The 24,226-nt window shown below is 39.6% G+C and overlaps 1 protein-coding gene across 2 annotated transcripts in view; it reads left to right on the forward strand.

The window, feature by feature from the left end:
• Positions 1-1,413: 1,413 nt before the first annotated feature.
• MLLT3 (MLLT3 super elongation complex subunit) overlaps positions 1,414-24,226 on the forward strand; it is a 120,071-nt gene continuing 97,258 nt past the window's right edge. For both annotated transcript variants that reach the window (XM_058823673.1, XM_058823674.1), the window contains exons 1-2: positions 1,414-1,619; positions 2,107-2,287. In XM_058823673.1, the coding sequence (XP_058679656.1) occupies positions 1,608-1,619; positions 2,107-2,287 (193 nt within the window). In that variant the 5' untranslated portion in view covers positions 1,414-1,607. The remainder of the gene's footprint in view (positions 1,620-2,106; positions 2,288-24,226) is intronic.

The raw sequence follows: 24,226 nt of genomic DNA on the forward strand, positions 1-24,226 counted from the left end.
AAACAACTTTGTTGAAATACATAAGAAATAAGTCAGTGCTGAAGGACTCCAGAGAACAATCAAGCTCCATTCCTTCCAGTAGCATCCCAATCTAGGAAGATGATGCTCTGTTCAGATGGCTCTTGACAGCTGGCAGCACTCTGCATTAAACTCTATGGTGGTCCAGCCTCTCTGCCCTTGCATCCACAGTCCTTACTCAAGAACAAGGTTCTAAACTTGCCAGAATCAGCTTTAGTGTGTTTATGGACTCAGCAGGAGTTCTTATTTTTGCTGGCTTGCCTAATTCAAGGTTATTAGAAGATATGCGAAGTTTCAGATATACACATCAGGATTTTAAAACATGGATATTCATATACACAGATATTCATATACATTTCAAGTCACGTTGTAACTTGTGGAATTTTTACAAATTGTATTAATCCTTTTCAATACTTAGTACAGATTTTATTAATTAGGGCTTACGACATCTTTAAGAAAGGAAATGCAGCTCCGTAGTTTCGAAGGAATTATTAAATGCTAAACTTTGTGCAATGTGCGCTCATTTCCGAAATGAAAAGAGAAGATAGAAGTCGTGGTGCTCCGGAGAGGTCAAATGAGGATATTAGCTCGAGGGCTCGGCGCGCCATCTCTCGGTGGCACCTGCAAGGCCCAGGAAGCGTGCCCTGTGCCCAGTCACCGAAGACAGTAAAAAATACAGCCACCGAAAGGACTAAATCAGTTTTCCATGTGCCAAAAGTTAATGCGGGCAATTTTTTGACAATTTTATGGCTGTTGAAAAATAGTCATCTCACGAACGTCAGCACGTGATTTAGACATTCACAGTCAATCACTTCATCTCCACAGTGGTATTTTCCCCTGGCAGGAAGCCCCACATTATCTGCCATACCCGGACGAGATACGGAAATGTTTGAGGCAGTAGACGTGTTTTAGGAGACTCTCAGCCCGTTACAGGTAGAAATAGCGGCTGGCGCTACAAACGTGTTGAAGAAACGCGTTTGTTGTTTCCTGCCTGCTGCGTGCCCATCATCACCTGCCGTCCCTGTGCAAGTCGGGCATTCCCTTGCTGTCCTCCTCTCTTTGTTTTTGCAAGAGAGTTCATCGAGGGCTTTTCGGGGGGGCTTGCTAGCGCGGGCAGCGCCTGTGGCGGAGCTGCCGCCAGGCCCGGTGCCGCGGGTGCCGGCCGGGCCGCAACCTGTTCCTTTAAGGGCGGGCGGGCCGGGGCGGGGCCGCGCGGAGGAGCTTGCGCACCATTGGCTGTCGCGCGGGGCCGGTGCCGCCCCCGGCACTTACTACTGTGTCCCTCACGCTGTGTCAGGCAGGAGCGCGGTGCGCATGCGCGGCGGGTGCTGCCCTGGCCGGCGGGGTTGGGGCGAGCGCCGGGGCTGCCGCGGGCGGGGAGCGGGCGCGGGAGCGCGGGGAGCCGGAGCCGCGAGCCAGAGCCGGCAGCCGCCGCCGCCGCCGGCCGGAGCAGCACAACAGAGGATGCCTGCCTCCCGCTCGCCGCTTCTCTGTGCGCCCGCCATCTCCTCCACGTCCTCATGAATTAGGGCTGCGCGGTGGGGGTGGGGGACGGCAGCGAGCGCCCCGACGAAACCGGCGCCCCAGGCATGGCCGGCTCGGTGAGTGAGTAGCGCGCGTCTTCTCCAGCCCTCCGCCCCGCGCTGCACGGCGCCGCCGGGAAGGGGCTGGCGTGACCGGGAATTTCTCTTCGCATGCGGCTTTCCCTGCCTCCCGCTGCTCCCGGTGGCGGCGCGGCGCGCGCACGCACTTAGAGGGAGCCGTGGTCCTGCCGCCGCAGCGCGGGCAGCGAGCGCGGAGGCGCCGAGGCGTCCCTGACAGCGGGCCCGGCTCGCCTCCCCGCGCTCTCCCGGTGACACCGAGGGCTGTACTACGCCCTCGCCTGCGGGGCCGTTTTATTGTTGTTTCAGCGGTGCATTGCTGGTTTTGCCAACTCTCCCCCCACCAAATCCTTTCTGCAATGTTTGTGGTACGGTTGTGTCCGCGTGTCCGCGTACTGCCCGCGATGGGTCCGGTTCCCCCCGGCCGCCAGCCCCATCTCCGCTCGTTGGGGCGCTCACCGGCCGCTCCCCGCCTCTTCCCCCGCAGTGTGCCGTCCAGGTGAAGCTGGAGCTGGGGCACCGAGCCCAGGTCAGGAAGAAACCCACCGTGGAGGGCTTCACCCACGACTGGATGGTGTTTGTCAGAGGCCCTGAGCACAGCAACATTCAGCACTTTGTGGAGAAAGTCATCTTTCACCTGCACGAGAGCTTCCCCAGGCCGAAAAGAGGTAGTGGGGTCTGCCCTGGGATGAGCGCTTGGAGGCGGCCCGGAGCGGGCACAGGCGGTGGGTCTGTGCCGGTCTCGGTGGAGAACAAAAGCGGTCGCCAGTGCGGTGGTGGGCTGCCGGGGCTCTCTCCCGCCGCTTGTGGGGCTGTCCGGGGGCGGGAGCGGCTCCTCTCTGCCCCTCACGCGCTTGCTGCCGCGGCATGTCCGCTCCCGGCTGCCTGTGGTCGCAGAGCGTGCTCCGGCCGTGGGCCTGGGTCCCGACTCCTTCTGGTCTCTCGGTGGTGGGTGGCATGGAGTTAGCTTCTGTCCCAGCGTAGGTGCTCACTGGCGATTTTTGCCCACGTGTTACTTCCTTCTGGCTGGTGTTGTTTTCTCCCGATGTCTGTATGACTGGAAATAAGGATGCCTGTACGTGTGTTGGTGTTCCGATTTTGCTACTTGTGTTTGGATTCCTTCAACACCCTGCGTGTTCATCACCTGGGCTTCATCTTTTTGTGAGTACATAAAAAAGTCTCAAAAGGTGCATTAGTAGTGCATGTGTGGTGCATTTGTACCCGCACAAGTTTGGCTGGGAGACATGTAAGAAGCCTTTTGTTTTCAGATTTGTTTCCTGAGCCTTTGCTTGTCTTGATTATTGTAGTGGGATTGGTTGAGGTAACAGTACAAATAAAAGAAGTGAGCAGGTTTATTTATCTATACAGACACAATACTTAGGTGTTATCTTTCATTTGATCTGTTATCTTTATTGGCATCTAGTACTTCTCCAGTTCCTTGGAACAACATTGTCATAAATTGGAGCTTGGGAGGGGATAAATTGAATGTTCATGGAGCAAAAGACAGGAAAATTTTGAGTCTTGAGATAAAAAAAGCTTTGCTTTGTGGTAGGATAAAAACATACAGTTTTATTTAATGTTTCTCAGTTGGAAAATACCAAGCTGTGACTTTTTTATATCGGTGATTGTGTTTTCTCTAGAATACTTTCCATCTCTTAAGCATCAGAGTGTAAGAATTACTTTATTTCAGCTCCAGAGTTTATCCTCTGAAGTACAGGCTGTTAACTGTCTTTTATTTTCATACCGTCAGTGTATTTTTTGGATCTGTTTAAATCTGTGCAGTACTACACAAACGGTTTTCAGTGAATTGTATGACGTACTGCAGTCTTATTGTTGAATTAAATTGCCTAGCTTGTCCTGGTGAGTTTTCCTCTTGCTTTCTTCTATTTCTTGTGCAAAAGACATGACTTTGTCTGTCTAGATAGTTTGGGAGAAAAATTCTTGAGAACAGATCTAAGAAACCTGAATAGCTGAGATAGTATTATTCATATTCAATGAATTAGATGATGGGTCATTCAATCAGAGGTAGGAAGCGTGCTTAATACTTGAAGCCCGGTCTGCATAGGAGTTGTTGGTGGTCCTCTCTGCTTTTGTTATCTCTGCTGTATTTATTTGCTTGCTGAAACATGATTCTGCTTCTCAAATTTGGTTGCTAGGTGTGATACGGAGCTTGCTAATAAGAATATAGTTCAGGACTTTTGTAAGTGAGGGATATATCATTTGCTACTTGCTTTCTGTCTCCAGCTGCTGGGTTCAGTTACACAGTCATTTATGTAATTGTTTTAGGGTGTTTATTTTGGGGTTTTGTTTGTAAGCATAATTTTCATGATGTGGCAGCTGCTGGGAAGGATGCCCTCTTGTTTAGCCTGGGAGGGGACTTCTTGTACAATGCTTGTACCTGCCTTGGATTGTTGGAGAACTCTGCAGCCACTCTCATTCAGCAGATTATAACCTGGATGACAGGCATTCCATTCACTTATGGGCTTTGCTTAGCCTCCTGAAACTGTTGATGCTGAAGGAATTTCAGGACCTTGAAATCACATTGGGGGAATGATCCATGTGTGAATTACTTAGAATGTTTTCTGCTATTGTTAAGTGTTTAAAAGGGTGGTGGGAATGTGTGCCTTGTAAGTGGTAGCAGTTTGTCTTTCTAATTTAGAAGTGCTGTTAAAATTTTTGACAAAAGTATTCTAAGGTGTTTTTTTTTGGTCTCTGTAAATCAGTGCTGCTAGTTTTGTTTGATAGCTCAAGTGTTGCATATTTAATAGGAATGATATGCATGTTTGAAGTGTTAGTCAAACTACCTGTTTTCACTTTGTCTGCAGTTATATACTTCATTATTTTAGCATGGGATAACTTACCGCTTTGAGATACTTGGTAATTTCACAAACTTTTCCTGAGCCATGGGTTTAGCATGCTGAATTTAGGTGTATAAGATTAATCAAAAGCAAGAACTAGTATACTACCAAGCCATAATAACATCTAGTTATCTGATAAGTGTTCTTTTTGTCTCATGATAAGAGTGGCTGCTCTGAGCTGTTTGCATGTTAGGAAAAAATTAGGTCATTAGGTCTATCTGTAAAGCTCATGGATCAATTTGAAAATAATAAATCAACAAGCTAAGATAGGTGTTATTAACTCATAAAGTATTTCTGTTACTAGATCACTTTTTATTAGAGACACAGTAATTCCGGCTACCAGGGGAGACAAGGGAGATACATTATTGTCAGGTCATTTGCTTTTCAAATTTATGAGAATAGCTGGATAAACTGTCAGTTTGCCAGCTACAACTATGGCTTTGCTTATCTGTTTATGCTAGAAATTTTGGAAATAGTGGATGTTGGCAGTGAGTTTGCAAAGGTGTGTCCAAGTGTTTGTTCTGCTAATAGTTGCTACAGAGCAAGCAGGGTCCTGTATCCCAAAGTTGCTTTAGTTTTAAGGTGGCAACATTACTGGGGTGTTGTTCAGTCACTGGCGTGCAGAGCAGGTTGGTTTGTGTGTGTTGGCAGGGTGGAGGGGTGATGGTGACCAACAGTGGACAAAGTGGAGATAAGCTTGAGTGACCTAATAAAATAGTATTCTTCATCTTTCAGTCTGTCTCACCTTAAAATCCTGAGCTTGAGATGGTGGTTTTATTGCTTACTGTTTGCCTCATGATAACTTAGTGCCTAAGTTTATCCTTGCATGGTGGAGCATACAGGAGTGTGCAGTGATTTGTGCTTTTTACTTCATCCTGTTCGATGGCCTGCTCTGCTGTCTGATTTCCATAAGTAGTTTCATGGATGGGGGGGATGGCAACAGGGCTGCTAGGCACATTATAGAGAGTAGAGTCATGCCCAGACTCAATTTCAGGTCTTTTTTGTAAGACAAAAGCTCTCTTAGGATCGTCATGCAATCACAAATACTGCTGTTTGCAAATATTGTCTGCTGATGTAAATTGGCTGAGAGAAGATATGGAGAATTTTTAAGATTCTACCTGTATTTCAAAGCATGTGCTGCTTATCTTTCATCATTCATGTGAAGAAAATCAGCCTATGTGTAGAAGTGAAGTATTTTAAAGGACGTCTGTGAAACAAGGTGCGTCACCGGATTGTGGTTAGTTTTGATCCATTGCTATACTGCCTCTGAGAGCGGAGCTGTTGTTCTTGCATTGTAATATGTCTCATTAATTGCATGGATGCTAGGCAATGTAGAAATATTTTCTTCTTCTTGCCCTATAAATGCTGATGCTCTTCAAAAGTTGCCTGATGTACTCTCACAGTATTTCAGTTGGATAAGGAAACATATCTCTTGTGTTTTGATGACTCGTAAGCACGTCTCAAAATGGCATTGGAACTAGTGTGTTCCAAGTGGTTAAATTTCTGTTACTCTTTGGTACTTTTTGACAAACTAAATTTTTCCTATTAAAAAAATGGTAGGCAGTATTTCTGTTCTAATAGCTTAGTCAATGTGAAAATTTTGCTTTGGTCACTGGAATCTTGTAACTTTAAAAGTAGGAGATGGTTGCTTTTCTCTGTGGAACGAGAGCAGCTCTGCTTAGTGCATCTCTTAGCTCAATACATTTTACCATTATAGGACAAAGTGGTGGAAGTAAAGCTGCTTGATGTTTTAGTGCAGGAAGGACCAGCTGCAGTTGTCCTCTGGAAAGTTCACATTTCCAGCATTGATTGTTTTCATTAAGGTAGTCTGTTGATGCAGAATGAGATTTCAGTGAATCATAACAGTTTAAAATATATTTAGTTACTGCAAAAGATGCCTTTTGCTATTCTTGTTAAATTATTTTTTCTTTGCATGATTTTTAGCTGAAAAAAAAACCTTTTTGTGCTCCATTTAAAGTCAATGAGAGTCCTAACTCTATTAATTTTAGTGAACTGAGTGATGTGAGGATAGGGACCCATAAGCAGATTCTTCCCAGATGATTGAAGTTTTCCTTTCAGACAAGCTAGTGCAGGTAGATCATCAAGATTACTAAACAGGCAACCAGTTTTATGATGTGTATTTAATATTTGGGATGTGTATATATATGTGTGTGTGTATATATGTGCATTAAATATTTAGGATATTTAACTATACTTGTAAGAACTTAGATCAGTTTTAGGTCTGTTTTCTTTGCTTTTTTCCCCCTCTTAAATTTGCCTGAGCCTAACCATCTAAGTATGATAGGCACACAGGAGTTTCTTTTTCATCAATCTAACAGATACAGGTTTCATACTGCATCTTTTAGGTCAATTGTGGCTCTTAGCTGCAGAATGGTCACATGAAATGACTGATATCTAGTGAAGAGCTTCATTTGTTTAACAGGAAACTCTTGAGACTTAATTTTGCTGCTACTGAGTATGAAGCTGAATGGCTTTGAGAATGCACGAGTGGTTTTAGATGCACTTTGTAATTCAGCCAGTAGCAACTCAAAAGGGCATTTCGCAAACTTAAAAGAAAGTGTAAAGAGTTTCAATATAGGGAAGCTATCACGTTTTATATTTATATGAGTGACATTAGTAAATAATTGGTGGTTTTGATTTTAAGATACTATGTGTACAGAAAACCCGTTTTCTAATAAATAATTTCACCTCATTGGTGTGACTCAAAATAATCATGTTCAAAGCCAATATTTAGCTTTATTTAGATGTAAACAGTGTGGAAAAATCTGGGAAATAATAGGGCTGCTGCATCCTCCAGTGTCAAAAACTTTTCTAGTCTATTTGCTCAGTTTTTTAGGTGGTTTAGTTGTGTGAATTATGTGTTCAGTTGGTGCTTATTTTAATTTTTTAATGGAAGGGTTGCTACTCGTACCTACATTTCTTCTCCCTGTAGGCATGTTTCTGCAAATGCTGATTTCTGTCCGAAACTGCCAATCAGTTCTGACTCTCTTAAGTCATAAAATATGATCCTTCACTATTTCACATTAGGTTAAATTTGTAAAGTGTTTAATTGTTGAAACAGATTTTTTAGTCTTAAGTAACTCTAGTTTCTTCTTACTAAAGCTACAATATTAATATTCATTGATTGTAGCTCTTTTAGATTTTCGATGGCAGGAAGTGTCGTTTCAGGACACTCGTTGTGCAAAAGATTTTTGGATATGTGTAGAATTCTACTTGCTTGAAGCAGAGAAAAACAGATTATTCTGTGTAAGATCAAATCTATCACTTTTTTTTTAGTAAGACAAGGGAGAAGATACCTCAGTATTAAAACTGGCGTAGTTTTCATTTTCTTAAAAAATTTAAGTGTGTTGTTCAATAATTATTGTTATGAATCCATTTACATTTGTACAGTTTTTATCCTTAGAAAAATAAATGTGTCAGAAATGTTTAAGCCATGTATTATTTACAGTTAGAGGTTAGGCAATATGAACTGCAGGCATGATTGTTAAGATTTAGTAAATTGTAAAATATTGGGCATAGATTTGTTACCTTTTTTTTGTGGTACTGTTTAAGTATGAAGGCTATTCTTGTAACAATGTTGTGCAGTGTGGTTAGGATTCAGTTTTTGTGTGTTGGGTTTGATTTTGGGGCTTTTTACAGTTTTTAATTCAGGTTTTGGAGATAAATGTTGAAGAGGATTAATCTGTCCTTTGTTCTGGTAGAATCTGTAAATAAGGCAACTTGATACATTTGGGCAGCAACATGAATGTAAAGCTCGTTGATGATGCTTGCAATAGTGGGAAAACACAGCTTATACGTGTTTAATCCCGAGTTAAATCTATAGGCTGCTGAAGCTTGACTACATGAATTTTTGTGAGATTCTTGTGACGAACACCTGCAATTTTATACCAACGGCCTTTAGTTCATAGGCAACCATCCTCTTTCTTTCCTTTCTGGCAGTGATTGATAGACATATATGAAGACAAAGGAACAGTCAAATTCTAACAGTTGTATATGTTTGCATGAAAATTATGATTTCTCATCTAGTTGTAAAACACTTAGCTTGTAATTCAAGCTGTTGTTTACTTTTTGTATGATTTTTGCCTTTTTGATGTGCCTTTTATTATATGTAAAGGGCTGTAAGAACAGACTGCTGTATAAAATATTTGTATACTTACTTAAATATCTGTGTGGGAATTGATTTTAAAATTAAATCTATTTATATAAGAGGTCATCAGAGCTCTTATCAGTATCGTTGGCTTAATTCTCTCCCTTGTATGTCAGGTATGGGCTGTATCACACTGTTAATACTGTGCCAAACTCCTGTACTGACTCTGGCTTTCTAGAGGAGTACAGGTTTGTTTCTTTGAGCTCCCTGGATGAGCCTAGTGGGTCTGTACGAGTTTGATTTTAAACTTTGTGCACGCTGTGGTAACAGAGGTCTTGACAGCTATTACATTATCAAACAGATAGATCAAATGTAATTTCTTTTAAATGCAATTCAGACACATTCTGAGCAGCTGATGCTTACAAATTGCAATTGAATGACTGCAGTTACTTGTCTGTAATTCTATGTGAAAACCCACATGACCATACAGGGTAGGATGTATGTATTGTTCATAGGACATTTGGTGATAAAGGTAAATACTGGCATAGGTGTTTCTATTTTCAAATGTTTGTTTATGATAACAAAGTGAATTATTACACATAACAAAGCAATACAAGAGTAGAACTGAATGAGCAGTGTGAGGTGGATTGATTTTGGTGGTGATTCCTAGGATATATTGTAGTTTGCAGCAAATCTAAATTTACTGTTTGCAACTGCTTTTCTAAAGCTTGTACAGAAGAATTCCACCCAATTCAGTGGGACACTAATTGTTCTGCCCTTTCTAGATAGAAGTAATGTGAACGTAACATATATCTTGAAATAGGGGTTAACAGACAAGGTGTAGGCTTATAGGAGAAATTGAGGACTTTGTATACTTAGTATACTTCCTTGTATACTTAGTGGAAGACAATATTTTACCTTTTGTGTGCAAACTTTAAAGGGCACGTTATCCAAGAAGGAAAAATGTGGAGATTCAGTGTAAACAGAACTACTTGATGTTGTGGGCTAGAAGCTAGCAATCACATTGTTTTCCATCATCTGTGTGGAAAAATGGCAGGTCCAATAATGTTTGCTGTTTCTTGAAGCAGCCCTTCAAGTAATAAATTTTGATTGATTGATATTAAATGGGTAAGTGAAGGTTTAATTCCTCTTGTTATCACATACCAGGCTCTACAATAACAAAAAATATGCACATTTAATTTTGCATAATGTAACTTCTAAGTGAGTATTTTATTGAAGAACTTGGTAAAAATAATTTACACAGTGGGGGTTTGTGTCATCGCAGCACTGACACCATCTTCTATGGAAAAGAAGGAGAGGGTGGATTAAACCTGAAATCTTGTGTGCTCTCTGAATGTGGAGATGCACAGATCTGGTGTAATATTCTAGGGCAGGTATTTGTAGTTAGGATGATGCCAGATGATTTTTTTTGACTTGTTCGATATTTTTTTGTTTTGTTAGTTTTCTCCTTGCGCAGCCTTCTTACAGCATAACATAATTCTGGATACTTTTGGTGTCTTAAAATGACTTACTACATTGGCTACAAGGAAAAGCAAAACTATGTGAAAGTAAAGTATATTGAAATTGTACAGTCTTTGACTTGTTTCTGTGGAAAGGTCTTAATGAATACTGCTTTGTAATAGCTCTAAGTGTTTCTTTAAATATCACTAAAAAGCTGAAAAGCTTTCACATTTAAAAGAGTTGTCCACCCTTGAAGTATTTTTTAGGTGGTGTTGTGTTTTGTCTCTGTGGCATAAGCTTTTGCTAGGGGAAAAAAATGGACACTAATAAGCAGAAGATTAGTTCTTTTTAGCCAGATCCAATGCCTAGCCCTTTGCACCCAATTTCCAGTTTCTGCCTTTCACTGGAGGAGTGCTTAGTAAGTGGAGGTGCTGCAGAGAGTGTGTGTCCTGTGCGTAGTGTGTGCTGGCTTGCTCCATCTGTGTCTCACAGGGCTTGGGGGTTTTGTTTTGCTGAGCACTGGCACAGCAGGCGCTGCATTCCAGGGCCTGGCTCCTGTGCAGCACAGGCAGCACGCACGGGAGTGACCCAGTGGACCGGCCAACGAGCAGACGGAGGTGGATGTCTGCTGCCAGTCAATAACTTCACAGAGGATCCACACCGGAGTTTTTAAGACATGGGGAGGAAGGCTGTGGACTGGTTTTGTTGTGTTTGAAGACTGAATGTGGAAAGTATTTATGTAGATTGTTCCCCAAATTTAGTAGTTGATAAGAGGATGGAAGTGCAGTTGAACTAGTTTTGGACCAGGTCAGTTAACTATTCAAAGAAGTTCTCAACAGGTAAATTTCAGATATCTAAAAAAAAATGGACTGGGCATTGGCATGAGGAATAGCAAGGAATAAAGAGATAATGATAAGAAACATACTTAAAAAGTGTATATATATATTTTTTTTTTGAGAGTTACAAAATCCCCAGAAGGTGTGTTTCATTAATGTAAATTAATGAATTAATGTAATTTACAGTTTTTTGTAAATTTCTCTGTATATTGAAGGTTCCTAATCTATTTTCTTGCTACTATTAAGGTGTTGTCTCGTAGAGCTGCAAAGGTCTGCTCCTGTCTGTGATAAAATTCCTGCACTGTTAAGACTAAATCTTTTTGGCACTCAAGGTATTTCCTTGCATGGTTGTCAGTAATATGTCTGAAGTGTTTTTAAGTGTGTAGCTTCTGTGAGTATTGTAAATGATTTCATTTGTACTTAGTAAATACTCTAAAACAAAAGGTCCCATCTTAAATTTGGTGAGGCTTTTTTTGGCCCCTTCCAATTGTGCTGTGTTTTAGCCTGTTTCTGCAGAATATTGCTGTGATGACTTTTCAGCAAAAAGTATTCTACCCATAACTTATAGTCTACTCATTACTCATTACAGTTAGGTTAACAGAAATGGCAATATAGCCATAAGTTGCATTATCCTTTCTATTTGAAGGGTCGAGATATTTCAGGAAGACTTCTGAGGCAGTAAGTTTTTCTTTTTTTTTTTGAGATGAGTCTGAATGTAAGACTCTTCTGCTTAAGAAAAAGGCAGCCAGAACACATGAATGTGTTCCCTATCTTGTGGTCTTAAACTCCTCTCTGTGTGCGTAGGGGGAAGTAATAACCCTCCAACCAGTCTCTGTAATTACCTGCTATCCTTTCTTGTAAGGATATATATTGGCTTTCATCATTCTCTGTATAAATTCTTCCCTAGGAAATTTGTTAAATAAAAAATATGACAGCTGACTTAAAAATACTGTAAGGTATTTGTGTGTAAATTACAGTTAAGCAACTCCATCCAAGCTCTTTAAGTGCCTTTGGCAGTCGTGTGCAAATACACCAAGACCAGCCCTTGAACCTAAATCAAATAAATCAGCCAGCATCAGTAAAATATTTGTTTGCTTCGGCAGGCATTGCTGTCCCATCCTAGCACTGCCCTTCTAGTGAGTATTGCCTGGAAACTAAATAGAAACAAATTTGTTTCTATGAAGCAGATCTACATTAGGTTACTTCCTTGAATTTGTGATATAATAGAAACAAAGTCAAACAATCGCAGCAGACCTTGCAGGTGTTGAAACAAAAGTTCAGTTGTATTAGATTACTGATCTTGGACTGCAGGGATATTTCCTTACGTTTTTGTCTTACTGCCTGAATTGAAGTTTACATTAGTTGAAATACTAATAAACTACATGAAGATTGACATTTTAAACATACGATCCAAAGTAGCTATTGTGTTTCAATATGGAGTACTTAAAATGTGGCTTGGGCTTATTTGTTTTGGTTTTTTTTTTTTTTTTTTTTTTTTTTTTTTTTTTTTTTGGGGTTTTTTTTTTTTTGTTTTTTTTTTTTTTAATTTAGGAGTAGTTTAAATCTGGGAAGCTGTCAATATGTGTATTCTAGACAATGAAAAATGTTATATTTTGGTTTTAGTTCCTCTTTGTAGTCTGTCCTTAGATCTAGACAACAATATTTTCTTGATTAAAATCTAAATTAACCTCTGTTTATTACAATCAGTTTCATAAGCATTTGATATGTATGTATTATTTTAAGTATAGACCTTGCACACAATCTGTAAATTTGTTTGCACATATTGTAATTTTATAGACATTTTGTGATTTTTGGAACCTAATCTAGTGATTAGATCAGTTTGCTTGCCTTGAAACTTCAATCACTTAATCTAAACTTATAACATTTCTGGAACATCCTTTTACTGAACAGTTTTATTCTGAAATAAAGAAAACTGACATTTGTATCTTTGCATGAAAAACACCAAAGGAAAATAATGGTGATTAAGACTGACATGCAAGATAAGGCTTCGTCTTCCTGCTCTCTGGAGAGAGTTTTCTTTCATTCATTTTTATGCAGCCTGTTGTACTGTACATTAATACTACATAGCTGGTGTCTGACCCACTTCTATTATCACTTTCACTAAACCAATGTGGGGGCCCACTGGGGGCCCAATGATTTAACAGCAGATAAGGGACACATTATGTGCAAGGTGCCTCCAGCAGTGGCCAGGTATGGGATTGAAAGGGTTTTTGCTGTTTTAGTTGCTAAAGTTAAGAAGAGTGGACTTCATAAAAGTTAGGGAAAATTCTTAGTGATCATGAGAAGCATGTTTTTTCAAAAGTGCCTCAAAAGGATGGGAGGTGGGCACCAATCAGGAAAGGCCAAATATTAAAGGTTACTCTCCCTCTTTTGGTATTAATTTTATTGACGAAACAATTTGTTAGAGATCACCAGGCTGGTACTTAAGAGGATGGATTTAGAATGAAATTGTCATTGTCTGTTGTTTGTTTTGGTTTTTTTTGTTTGGTTTTTTTTTGGTGGTTGTTGGTTTTTTTTTGTGATTTGGTGGTTTTGGATGATGCTAATTTTCTGCAGCACCTCTAAAACATGCATTAATTCTGTGAAGAGAAAAAGTGTGATGTGGGTGCATGTGTCTTATACAAATTTTGCTTGTACTCATTTATACAGCCTTAGAATAGAGAGTCCATAATTCTGATTTAATATTGACTCTCTATCTGCATTCATACTGTGTGCCTGTGCACAGTAGGAATTGCTGGCAAAATTTTTTTACCTTTGACTAAAAAACAGCAGACATTTAAATAGCAGTGAGTTTAAAGATGTTTTGTGTTTTTTGTGTGTCTACACCAATGTGAATTATATTACTAAAATAGTATTTTCCTTGGCCAATATGAAAGTTTTTCTCATGTTAAGAAAAACAGTAATGACTCTTCAGTTTGTTCAGTTGAATCTCTTTGAAATTCCATGTTAAAAGGCAGAAATGTTGCTGGAGTTATTTGAAAGGATTATAGTGTTGTCCCCTTGCCTTTCTCAGAGATTTTTCCTGGTTATTAGAAACCATGTTGGCACAGAAACAAACAGCTTCCCCAGCTTAAATGAGGGGGAGACCCTTCCATATTAAATATAATAATAATAATAATAGTGCAAATGTGAAATACACCTATATAAATTCTCAGGTTGTTGTCATTGCTGAATCTCTAGGTAATTGTAAATTGTTACAGGCAGTATCAGTACTGTCAAGTGCCTTTGCTTCCTCTGCAGACTTGGGCAGTTTCTCAATTTCTTTTTCACATTATGATTATTTGTCACCCCTTTCTTTGCTTCCACACAAGAAGGGGTGAGAGCTGAATGCTCAAATGTGCTTCCCAACTTGCAGAAAGTGCTGAGGAATCAGGTATAGTGTGCCTTATGCCCTCTTTCTCAAGGTGTCTGTATCTTTGCCTTCTTTGAAGCAGTGTTGATTTAAACTGTTGCTATATCTTATCTGTGTTTGTTCTAAGTCACTTTCAAACATAATCATCCCAGTGCTAAGGTTTTGGTATGTTCATGTTTGAGCATGTGGGAATTGATATGCCTTATTTTCCTTCTGTGCCTTCTGGAAATTAGATTTTTGGCACTGCGCTAAGATGGCTTTGAAGCCCTACAGGCAAGCTGGAATATCAAAGGGCTACAGGAATTCAGCCATAATTGTTTTATGGCTTGCCAGAAATCAGCCCTATTTGTATAGGTAGCATAGAAAATAGCTGTGATTTAACAATTTGGTGCGATTTATATCCACCATAAAAATAATAAAAAAAGTTAAAGGGGTATTTTGGAAGCAGGAACTAAGCTGTAAATGCTAATTGCTTCTCCATTTTCTCAAAGGAACAAAAAGGAAACAGGGTTTAGAAAGCTTTCTATTGAAGAAAACTTTAAAAGGACCTTGTCTACTTTGAGGATATTTAATACTATACTTTGCTGTGAAATTGCACTTTTTCATTTAGTGCATTTAGATCATGCTATCCAAAATGTGCATATTAATAAGAACTTATTTACTACTAAGTCGGAAGGAGAATTAATGCAAACTTATGCAGCAGTATGAGTAAGTAGTCCAAGTGACCTCACTTCTGGCAAATTTGGATTAGTTATTTTTCTTTTGTGAGCATAGACTTGATGCCCTTGCTCTCTTCTGGAAGTCTTGCTCCAAATTACTTTCCATTTGTGACTGAAAAGTTAAATGTGCCAAGCAGAAACTGTGGTTTGATGCATTCTTGGTTGCTTGGGGAACCTCTCTTGAAGTGTTGGTACTCTTATTTGGAAACTCGGGGTTAGGAAGCACTGGATGCCTCTTTGGCTGTACTGGATACAACATGTGAGTATATATGTAAGGTAATCCCAGTGTACGGGAGTGATGTAAGGAAGAAGTGTTCTCTGGGTTACTATTCAGTGGCTTGTGGTAAGAGCAAGTGCTGGAAGATAATTTCTTAGAAAAATGTAGCACTTAAAGAGATGTCACTTGGCATTAGGAGAACCTAATGCCATGATTAGGGGAGCTTTTGCTGTGTCTCTGTGTCTGAAGAGATGTAGAACTGCAGGTTACTTGTAAAGAAACAAAACTAGTTGGTAGCAGGTGAAAATTCCAGGATACAGGGGCATCAAGGCAATAGTGTTGCAAGCACTTTTGAGTATTTAGTTGGGAATAGTCTATACTCTGTAAATGCAGCAGACCATGGAATGAAAAAATTATCCAACTTAAAAATTAAAATGTGAGACCCAGAAAAATCAATGACCTGGTGCATCTTGCTGAGCATTGCAGAAGCTAACAATTCTGTACCAGTACTCATCCTTTTGCTGGTCTGTGTAGGCCTGCAGATACCCAAGCTGTTTGTAGTAGATTAAGCACACCTCATTTCTTTCTCTGATCTCATACTGGTTCTAGAAAGCTGCTGATTTCTTTTGGAATGCTGATATTGTTCAAGAAGCAATGAAACTTCTATTTGCTATGGGACTTAACTTGATACATGAGCAAGGTTTGGCACTTCTAGTACTAGCCTGTTAGCTCTTACTCTGAAAATCTTTGAATGAGATTTTTCTCTCGAGAATTAATGCCATTCATCTTGCTACCAGTGGCGCTCCTGTCACTCAGTCACTAAAAGGACTGATTTCTTTATTTTGCCTTTGGTGGTATCTGGAGGTGACCGGTCATTTTAATAAGCTGAGGGATTTGTCTTAAATTTGTTCCTTCTAGATCTCTTTTATTTAAAGCTGTTTGTTCTGAATGGCTTTTAGCCTCTCTGTTTATACCTTCAGTTGGTTTCCAGCTTTGATGTTCATCTGTTAACACTTGAGGATTTGTAGGTGTGATTGTCATACAGACTGTGGGTCTTTTTCAGTAACTAAATCTTGCTTTTAAGACCTACCTATTTCTTAGTTTATGGTATTTGAATGTTGTCTCCTGATTTGAGTTGTCTTGCTAGTAACTTGGCCTGACAAGTATTGCCCCTCTTATAAAGCAGTGCTCAAGGTTCAGTTCTTAGGCTTCTCAGTGAGGTAACAATGTCCTTGCTGGGATGGAATTATTTAATAGTAGCTGGTGAGGATTTGGTTTCTATGAACTTTGTATTGCATTGAATGCGTATTCCATTTGCTTTTTTGAAAAGCTTTGCCAGAAATGGAAACCATACAGTTGATCCAAGAAGGAAGACAAATACCTGGTACAAATACTTTTATGCAATGAGATGTGAGAAATTGCACAACTTAATATTTAGCCTGAATTGAATTGCCATTCCAACTATGTTGTTAGAGGATCTATCACTTCAGATAACTTGGGTACAATTTGACAGTGCTGTTGATGCTTTAGGCATTGTGTAGCTTAAGTTGTTTCTCATGTAATTTACATTCTAAATTGTTAGAAAGTCATTCAGTTGTGGAGCGGTAACAGGGTGGAGACTGTGGATGTATCTCAATTAGCTCTCAAACGTGTGGCACATGTGACTCAACTGGCACGTGAAGGGGGACTCTCCAGCCATCTGCTGTAACATCATGGCTATAATGATTTCACTTACAACAAGCTCCTAGTATTCAATAAGTTTGAGATCTGACTTGTGTTGTTGTGAAACAGAATTAAAGTAAAAGTTGATGTGGTTGTGATTTGTGGGCATCTCTGAGCTGTGAGCTAGCCCACAGGAGGAGGAGGTACATTTGCTGTGTATATTCTACTTTACATGCTTGTGTGGTCTCATTTGGTAGCAGTTTCCCCCTGGATATCTTTGTGCAAAGTAACTATGTGTAGTCTGTGGTAGGTGAAGTGCCTTTGTGAATTTTTCATTCCATACTGTCCCCATTCTCAGCTTCTAAACTAACAATCATGTGGCGTTTCTGATGATCTTGGTCTCCATGCACTAGTTGAGGCACACAGAGGAGTTTATTTTCCATTTGCTGATATGTGTATCCTGCACTTGTGTATGCATTGCAGGTCTCGGGTAAGAATCTAAAGTGCACCCATTCTTTCTGTGAGCACGAAGAGTGCCTGAGGGACTTTAAAAGGTAATGGGTCCTTACAACAGGTCTTGTTTATACCACTTCTTTGTACTTGCTGGTATGTCATTATTTCCTGTGTAAACTTTATAGCAAAAAAACCCTGAACATGATCCCTTTTAAACATCTATAAAATAAGATCTCTAGCTGCAGAAAGTGATTTGCAGCTTGCAAGCTCATCTACCAAGCTGAAGTGCATTATGACTAACCTTATTGTGCCTTAGTTAAGGATGAAAATAAGCTGTTCTGGAGTTGCTCAATATGCCACTTAAATACTGTCTTCTCATCTTCCTCTTTTTCAAGGGTTACTGTCCTGGTTTTTAGACAACAGATTTTATTTTCAGAGCTCTTGTAAATACAACTGGATTCATGCATACACAAACAACTTAGTAGAGTGCATATGTGACTTGGTAGGTGTGGGTGTGGCCTGCTGTCAAAATGGGTGGCTCATCATCTTCAGTGAAAGCTTGTCACGTAAGATGATTTACTGTGTTAAAACAAAAGACATCCTTCAATTCCTTGAATGCTTAAGTATTGCTTTGATGTTGCTGCTGATATATTGTGGTCTTGGCTCCCACACTTTTGTACAAGAAGCTTTAACTTGCTGAAGAACTGTGCTTTCAGTGAATTTCACTTACTTCTAAGACCTGCAGACTTTGCAACATGTTTGGGAGTTACAGGAGACTGCAGTATTAATTTTTAAGAACCAAAGGAAATTGCAAGGCTTAGACAAAAGTTTCCACTCTAGCTGACAAATGGTTATCTGCCAACTAGGAACAACTCAGATCTGTAGTAAGAGAAGGGTAGCAGAAAGCTTTTCTTTTTACTTAAAAAAACAATAATGTAATATTTAAAAAAGCTTTTTTCTTTAGTTTTTCCAGTGATAAATTTTGTTTTTCTTGAAGTGGCCCGTGATACTCTGTTTACTCAGAGGAGTAAGATAAGGAGGACCACAAAAGGGAGCTGTTTTAGTATTTTTAGAGTTTGTACATTTCTGAAGAGCAGCGAATACCCTCTTCATCTGAATGCCTGCAGGGTTATCACTATGAAAGTCATGTGGTACTCCAGGAGACTTCACTGCCCAACTAAGCAAGGGATTTAAAAACTTCTAGTGTGGTCATGCCAGAGCTGGTCTTACACCAGGTATCTGTGGTATCCATGCAACTCATGTTTATGCTTTTTATGTTCTGTGTATATCTTGAATTTTTTTGCCCTGGTTTGTTTTTGTGTAAGAGCATTTAAATTGTCTAATTGGTTTCTCAACTGGTAATCTTAAATCCCCAAATAAATCAGTCAGACTACTTCTTGGGTTCAATATTTGCAGGGGAAGAGGGAAATGACCTAATATCATCTTTCCTTCTATAGTATTTGACCAAAGTGAGCATTTTTTTTGTTGTCCGCAGATCTGATGCCAGAGATGAAGGTTATTGCAGTGACTCTTGAAGATATGCCACTTAGTTCAGTATGCTCTTTTAAGGGCCTCTACTTGGCACACTGGCACAGTGATAGCAGTGTTTGTTAGCTGAATGGGATACTAGTGAAGGAGGGTAAGCTGCAGTCTGTCAGTGATGTGGGAGCTGGGCTCTGCTTGCCCAGTGCTCAGAAGTCTTTCTACTACAGGCTCATAACTCAGTAGGCTTTTATAGCATTGTGGTTTAAGGTGGACATGTAACTAAAATGTGACAAATGTGATTACTGATTTGGTATGTCTGTGATGGATTTAACTGGATGCAAAGTGTTACCTTTCTCTAAGGATAAACAAAAAGGTCAGCACTGACTCAGACTACTTCTTGTGGTTTTGACAGTTGTATCCAAAGCCACCACTTTAACACTCTACAGAGGTGCTGATCCATACTGAAGCTGAACCACCTGTTCATTTTCCCAAAGAAATTCATAACTTGCAACAGTCTTAACTTCATAAAAACAGTGTGAACTTTTATTTCTCATAGTGAGTATTTTTATTTATAACTCATCACTTCCTGATTCATGCAGTCAGCACAAGTTTGGTAGAAATTTGAAGTTGAGTGGTTTTCTGTGGATGTGAAATCTTTCTTCTACAGCAGAAGAGTATCTTCTGGATCCAAGAAAGTAAAATAACTTTTTGATTCTGAGGGGCTTAAAGATGCAGCACTTCCAGTGGTATTTCTGGCACTTGGTAGGCCATGTCAGACTTCTAAAACACTATTCCACAGCACCTAGCCAAGAAACAGCATTGTTAGCATAATGGAGTGTTTTTTGCCTTCCTGACAATGGTAGGACATGGTTGGACTATAATACTCCAAACGCTTGGGAAAAATGAAGTACTCTTGCCAAGTTGTAGAGCAGCAGCTGGTTAGTACATGGGTCTAGAGTCCTCTCCCATGTTTCTGCTGGCTTCAGCATGCATGATTTTATGCTCATGTAAAACAATTTATAAAAACCAAAAGTTGTGGCCTTTGTTAGTTGTTGTGATCTTTTAGATGACATATTTTGCAGCCTCACTAACCACAAAAGAAAGTCATTGACTTGTGTTGCTGAGAGTAGGCACAAGTACCAGGACTGTTTTCTGTCCAATAAGGACAACTCTTTTCTTCATTGAGTATCTGGAAAGGTAGAATAGTCTGCTGTCTTCTTCTTTTGCTTGCTTCCAGGCCAGCGGTGCTCAAAAGACAGGCTGTGACATCAGGATAGATTTTAGCAGTGGAGATTTCTGGTTTTGTCAAGGTAGGGTTAATAAATATGTTCCATTTAAGCAAGGTGAGAGAAGAAGCAGCTTTTAAATTCACATGTGCAAAAATTTGTCTCTCATAATGGTCAATTTGTTTGTCTTGCACCTATAGCCATATGAATGGGGCCAGATGCAAAAATTTTCTGACAATTTTTTCAAAAGGCCTATTTCAACTGTTTTTATTAAGGGACCAGTTGAAGTCAGCGGTCTTGTGCTGCACGCTATGCCTCTCAGGTTGCAGCAAAGTAATTTGAGGTTTCAAGCTTTTGTCATACAAGCCCTTAAAATCTACCTGCTCATAAGGCATTTATTAAAAATCTTTAAACTCTTTCTGACCTTCTCTAATGGAATTTTAATTATTCCTTTTTAGCATAGCATGTAGTTGGAAACAAATGGCTCAGGTTTTTCAGAAGTTAGCTATGTGGAGTGTCAGTGCAACTGAATGCTCTTAGAAAGCTTTTGAATGGGTTGACTTGAGAAGGCATGGCCTTGAAATCAGTGGGAATGCAAATGAAAAATAAAAAGGTAAAGAGGGTCTTGTTATCCAAAACTTTGATAGTCCTCAGTGGTTAGCGCAAGTTTGTCTTCCACTGTCCAAATTTTAAATGCTTTTTGCAGGCATTTCCTTGCTTGTAGAATTGCCTTACGTAAGATGAGAGGAGTGGTTGGTGTTTTTTATTGAAAGCATATATAGTAAGTGCTTGGGCTTTCTCTGTCTTCTTCATTCTGCAGAGGGAAGATGTACCAGGGCATTTGTCCAGAATCAAATTTCAGGGGAAGTCTGTGGGACAAGTGGTGAGCACAGACTCACCAGGAGCTTTAGAATGAGTATTTTTCCTAGTTCAGTGTTAAGCAAAGCAGTCTTTCCCACAGTCATTAAGCAATTGAGTATCCTCTGACTTACATGACTGCAGAGGCAGTTCTGTATTAACATTCTTGTGAGATGCAGAAACTGCCATGCCTGTCTACAGACATTGGTGAACTTGGTTCTCCTGTAGCTTCACAGCTTGGTGGAGAGAGAGAAATTCCTGCACGTTTTTAGAAATTTGAGACCTCGGAGAGTTTGAGATTGTCAAGGACAATGAATGAAAAACTGGAGCGGAGTTTTCTTTGAATGGATCCAACAGATTGTTACTTACCCCATACTTTTACTGGCTGTAAAATACCTGATTTAACAATGAGATAAGTTGTTTCTAGAACCCAGGGGAGAAAAATATTCCACAACAAATTAGAAGGTGCGAATTCACTCTTCTTTGTCAGGTCTGAGATAAGTGTCATAAGGAAATCCTGCAAAAAAAAAATAAGATTAATAAGATTTGTTAGTGATTTAACACATTGTAATTTATGCAGATTTTTTTCTTTCACTTCCTTTGTTCTAGGTAGGTGTTATAATTTCAGTTTTTTATTGTTTGGGATTTTTTTCCTCACCCTGGAAAGCTTTGTAATTATTATGCTATTTTGGAGGTTTCTATCTGCTTAAGGAAAGGTCAAAGCTGTTAATATCTCTGCATGATGTCACTTATAACACTGTCTCCTAGATGAAATTGGCAAGCAAGTTGTTCATGCTGTGTATGTAACTAATCCTGCCTTCTGATACTTAAGTTTTATAAAAGAAGGTTCTGAACTGCCTTTACTGCAGTTATGAGCATTTGTGGACAGCAGTTTTGGTTCAATGAAGGTGTGTGCTTTAACACCTGGATGTTGTTTTGAAAAAATCGCAGCCCCCTCCTCCCTCCCACTGGCACCCTCAGATATCTTAAAAGTCAAACACATGGGTTTGTATTTTTTATATGTTTTGAAAGATTTGTCAAAGTTCTTTATTTTTTTTAAAGATTGTTGGCTTAATGAAACCTTTTGTGTCCTTATTGACATACTTTGCTATGAAACATTAGGTATCTTTTAAAAAACATCAAAAGTTCCAGCACCTCAGGCCTGAAAAGACAAATTCTTGAACACAGTGGTAAAACACTCTGAGGCACATGCATGGAGCTACATACTTGCCTAAGTGTTTGCAGGCCTGCAGGCCTAAAGTCTTTGTTTTTGGTTTTTCTTTTTTGTTTTTTTTGGTTTTTTTTTTTTTTTTTAATTTATTCTGTCATTCTTTTTTCCCATTGCCTTGAAAAAAAAGAGATTCTACCAATTGTGGCACATTTTTTTTTCTCACAGTACACTGTACTGTTTGATTTCTGTAAAATATGTAAAATTTTGCTGATTACTATTTGTTTTGAATGTTATTCTTAGAATAGTATAACTTTTTTTTCCTGAACCCTTTTCCAGTACTTTGTCATTGTAATACTATAACAGAGAAATACCCAGGTGTATTATGTTACGGGTACGTTTTTATAGACCCTAGAAAATAACTGACTTGTGGGGTTACTCTCTAGAAAGCTGGAAGAGGTGTGTGTTAGACTTCAGCGCATGGTGTTGGGTCTTGGTTTTGGAAGGTGTTTGAATTAGATTAACGTCCTTAAAAATAATAATTGATGTACCAATGTATGTATTATAACTTAACATCCAGCACTAAATGCATTTTAGATGTAACTGTAGAAAATGTAATGAAGCTGAGGGAATGCTACACATAGTTAGCATGGAAATACTTAGGAATAGCTTTTTTATTTTGGTGGTAAGTTTTCCACTGAGTTACCTTATATAACAAGCAGATGTAAGGAAGAGGAAAACAGGCTTTTTTCAGGAGTACCCACTGGTGGGACAAGAGGCAATGGGCACACATTGAAATACAGGAAATTCCATCTGAACTGACGAGACCTCTTTTTTCTTTCAAAACTGTGCAGAAGGTCAAATGCTGGATGACATTACTCAGTCTCCATCCTTTAAGATGCTCGAACTTCAGCTGCCTGGGTACTTGAGAAACCTTTTCTGCTTGGAAGTGATGGGAGGAAGAGACACTGAAGCTGACTAGAATTCAGGACAAAAAGGGGAATTCCATGGTGTCCTCCAACCTCAACTGCTCTGTGATATAGCAGAAGATGTAGCTAGAGACCTGATATTAGCAAAGAAGTTATGCATGCAGCCCAAAGCTCTCTTCCTGATTTGCACTCTGACAGAGACTGTACTGTGGAACTGATGGATGCAGTATGCTCTGGGTGTCACAGGCTTCCTGGTTTTCAGAAAGTGATGAGAGAAGTTTATACTCGGAGAGGTGACCAGGGAGTTAGAATGTAGTGGTTACTGATTATCACAGAATGGTTTGGGCTGGAAGGGACCTTAAAAATCATGTTGTTTCAAACCCCCTGCCATGGGCAGGAACATCTTGCATTAGACCAGCTTGCTCAAAGTCCCATCCAGCCTGGTCTTGAAACACTGCCAGGGATAGGCATCCACAACTCTGGGCAACTGCTCACATTTTTTTGTTTAAATTTGTTTGTGATTTTCAGTGGTGCCTGATTTCAAATAGAGAAAATGTGTGTGTGAAGCCTGACTGTGTTTTCCCTTTTTATTGTTTTCCTCTTGACATCCTTTTTTGGCTATGGTTGAAGAAGAGGTAATGAGCTGAGAGGCAATTTGGTTTCATCAGCCTTGGGATTTTTGTGTGGGGTGTTCCATTGTGTGAACAGAGAGCACTAAAGAAATGTGATTTTTAGGCCTTTGTGATTTGAAGATTTACTTAGAATGTTTTGACTTAGAGTGCTTATGGCTCTGAATCTTGTGTGTCAGCATTTCCTGCTACAACTGACAAAAGAGACTCTCCCACTTTGCATACGAAAATTTGGGGCCTGAAAGAGAAATAGAAGATAAATCTGTTGCTAGAAAATTCAAGGCTTTTTGGAAGTTTTTCTAAAGAAAAAGGTAAGAAAATGTAAATATAAATATGGACAAATATGAAGTTACTGAGATTTCACCTCTCTAGGATGACTTAAGAGCCACTGCTCTCTCAGGGAGGCCTTGGGAAGTACATTCAAATGTGGCAGCATCTTAATTATACTTGAAACAAAATTCCATTTTTCTTTCTTCCTCTACATCCTTCTTTGTAAGTCAGTTGAATTCATCCCTGGATTGTTTCTTCGCTGTACTTGATGCCGAAATTTACTTCCTAAGGAATTAAAGTATTTCCTGTCTGAAAAGAAGTTTTCCAACTATTATAAATCCAAAACCTTCTCATC

Source organism: Ammospiza caudacuta, chromosome Z (genome assembly GCF_027887145.1).
Source record: "Ammospiza caudacuta isolate bAmmCau1 chromosome Z, bAmmCau1.pri, whole genome shotgun sequence".
Classification (NCBI taxonomy): domain Eukaryota; kingdom Metazoa; phylum Chordata; class Aves; order Passeriformes; family Passerellidae; genus Ammospiza; species Ammospiza caudacuta.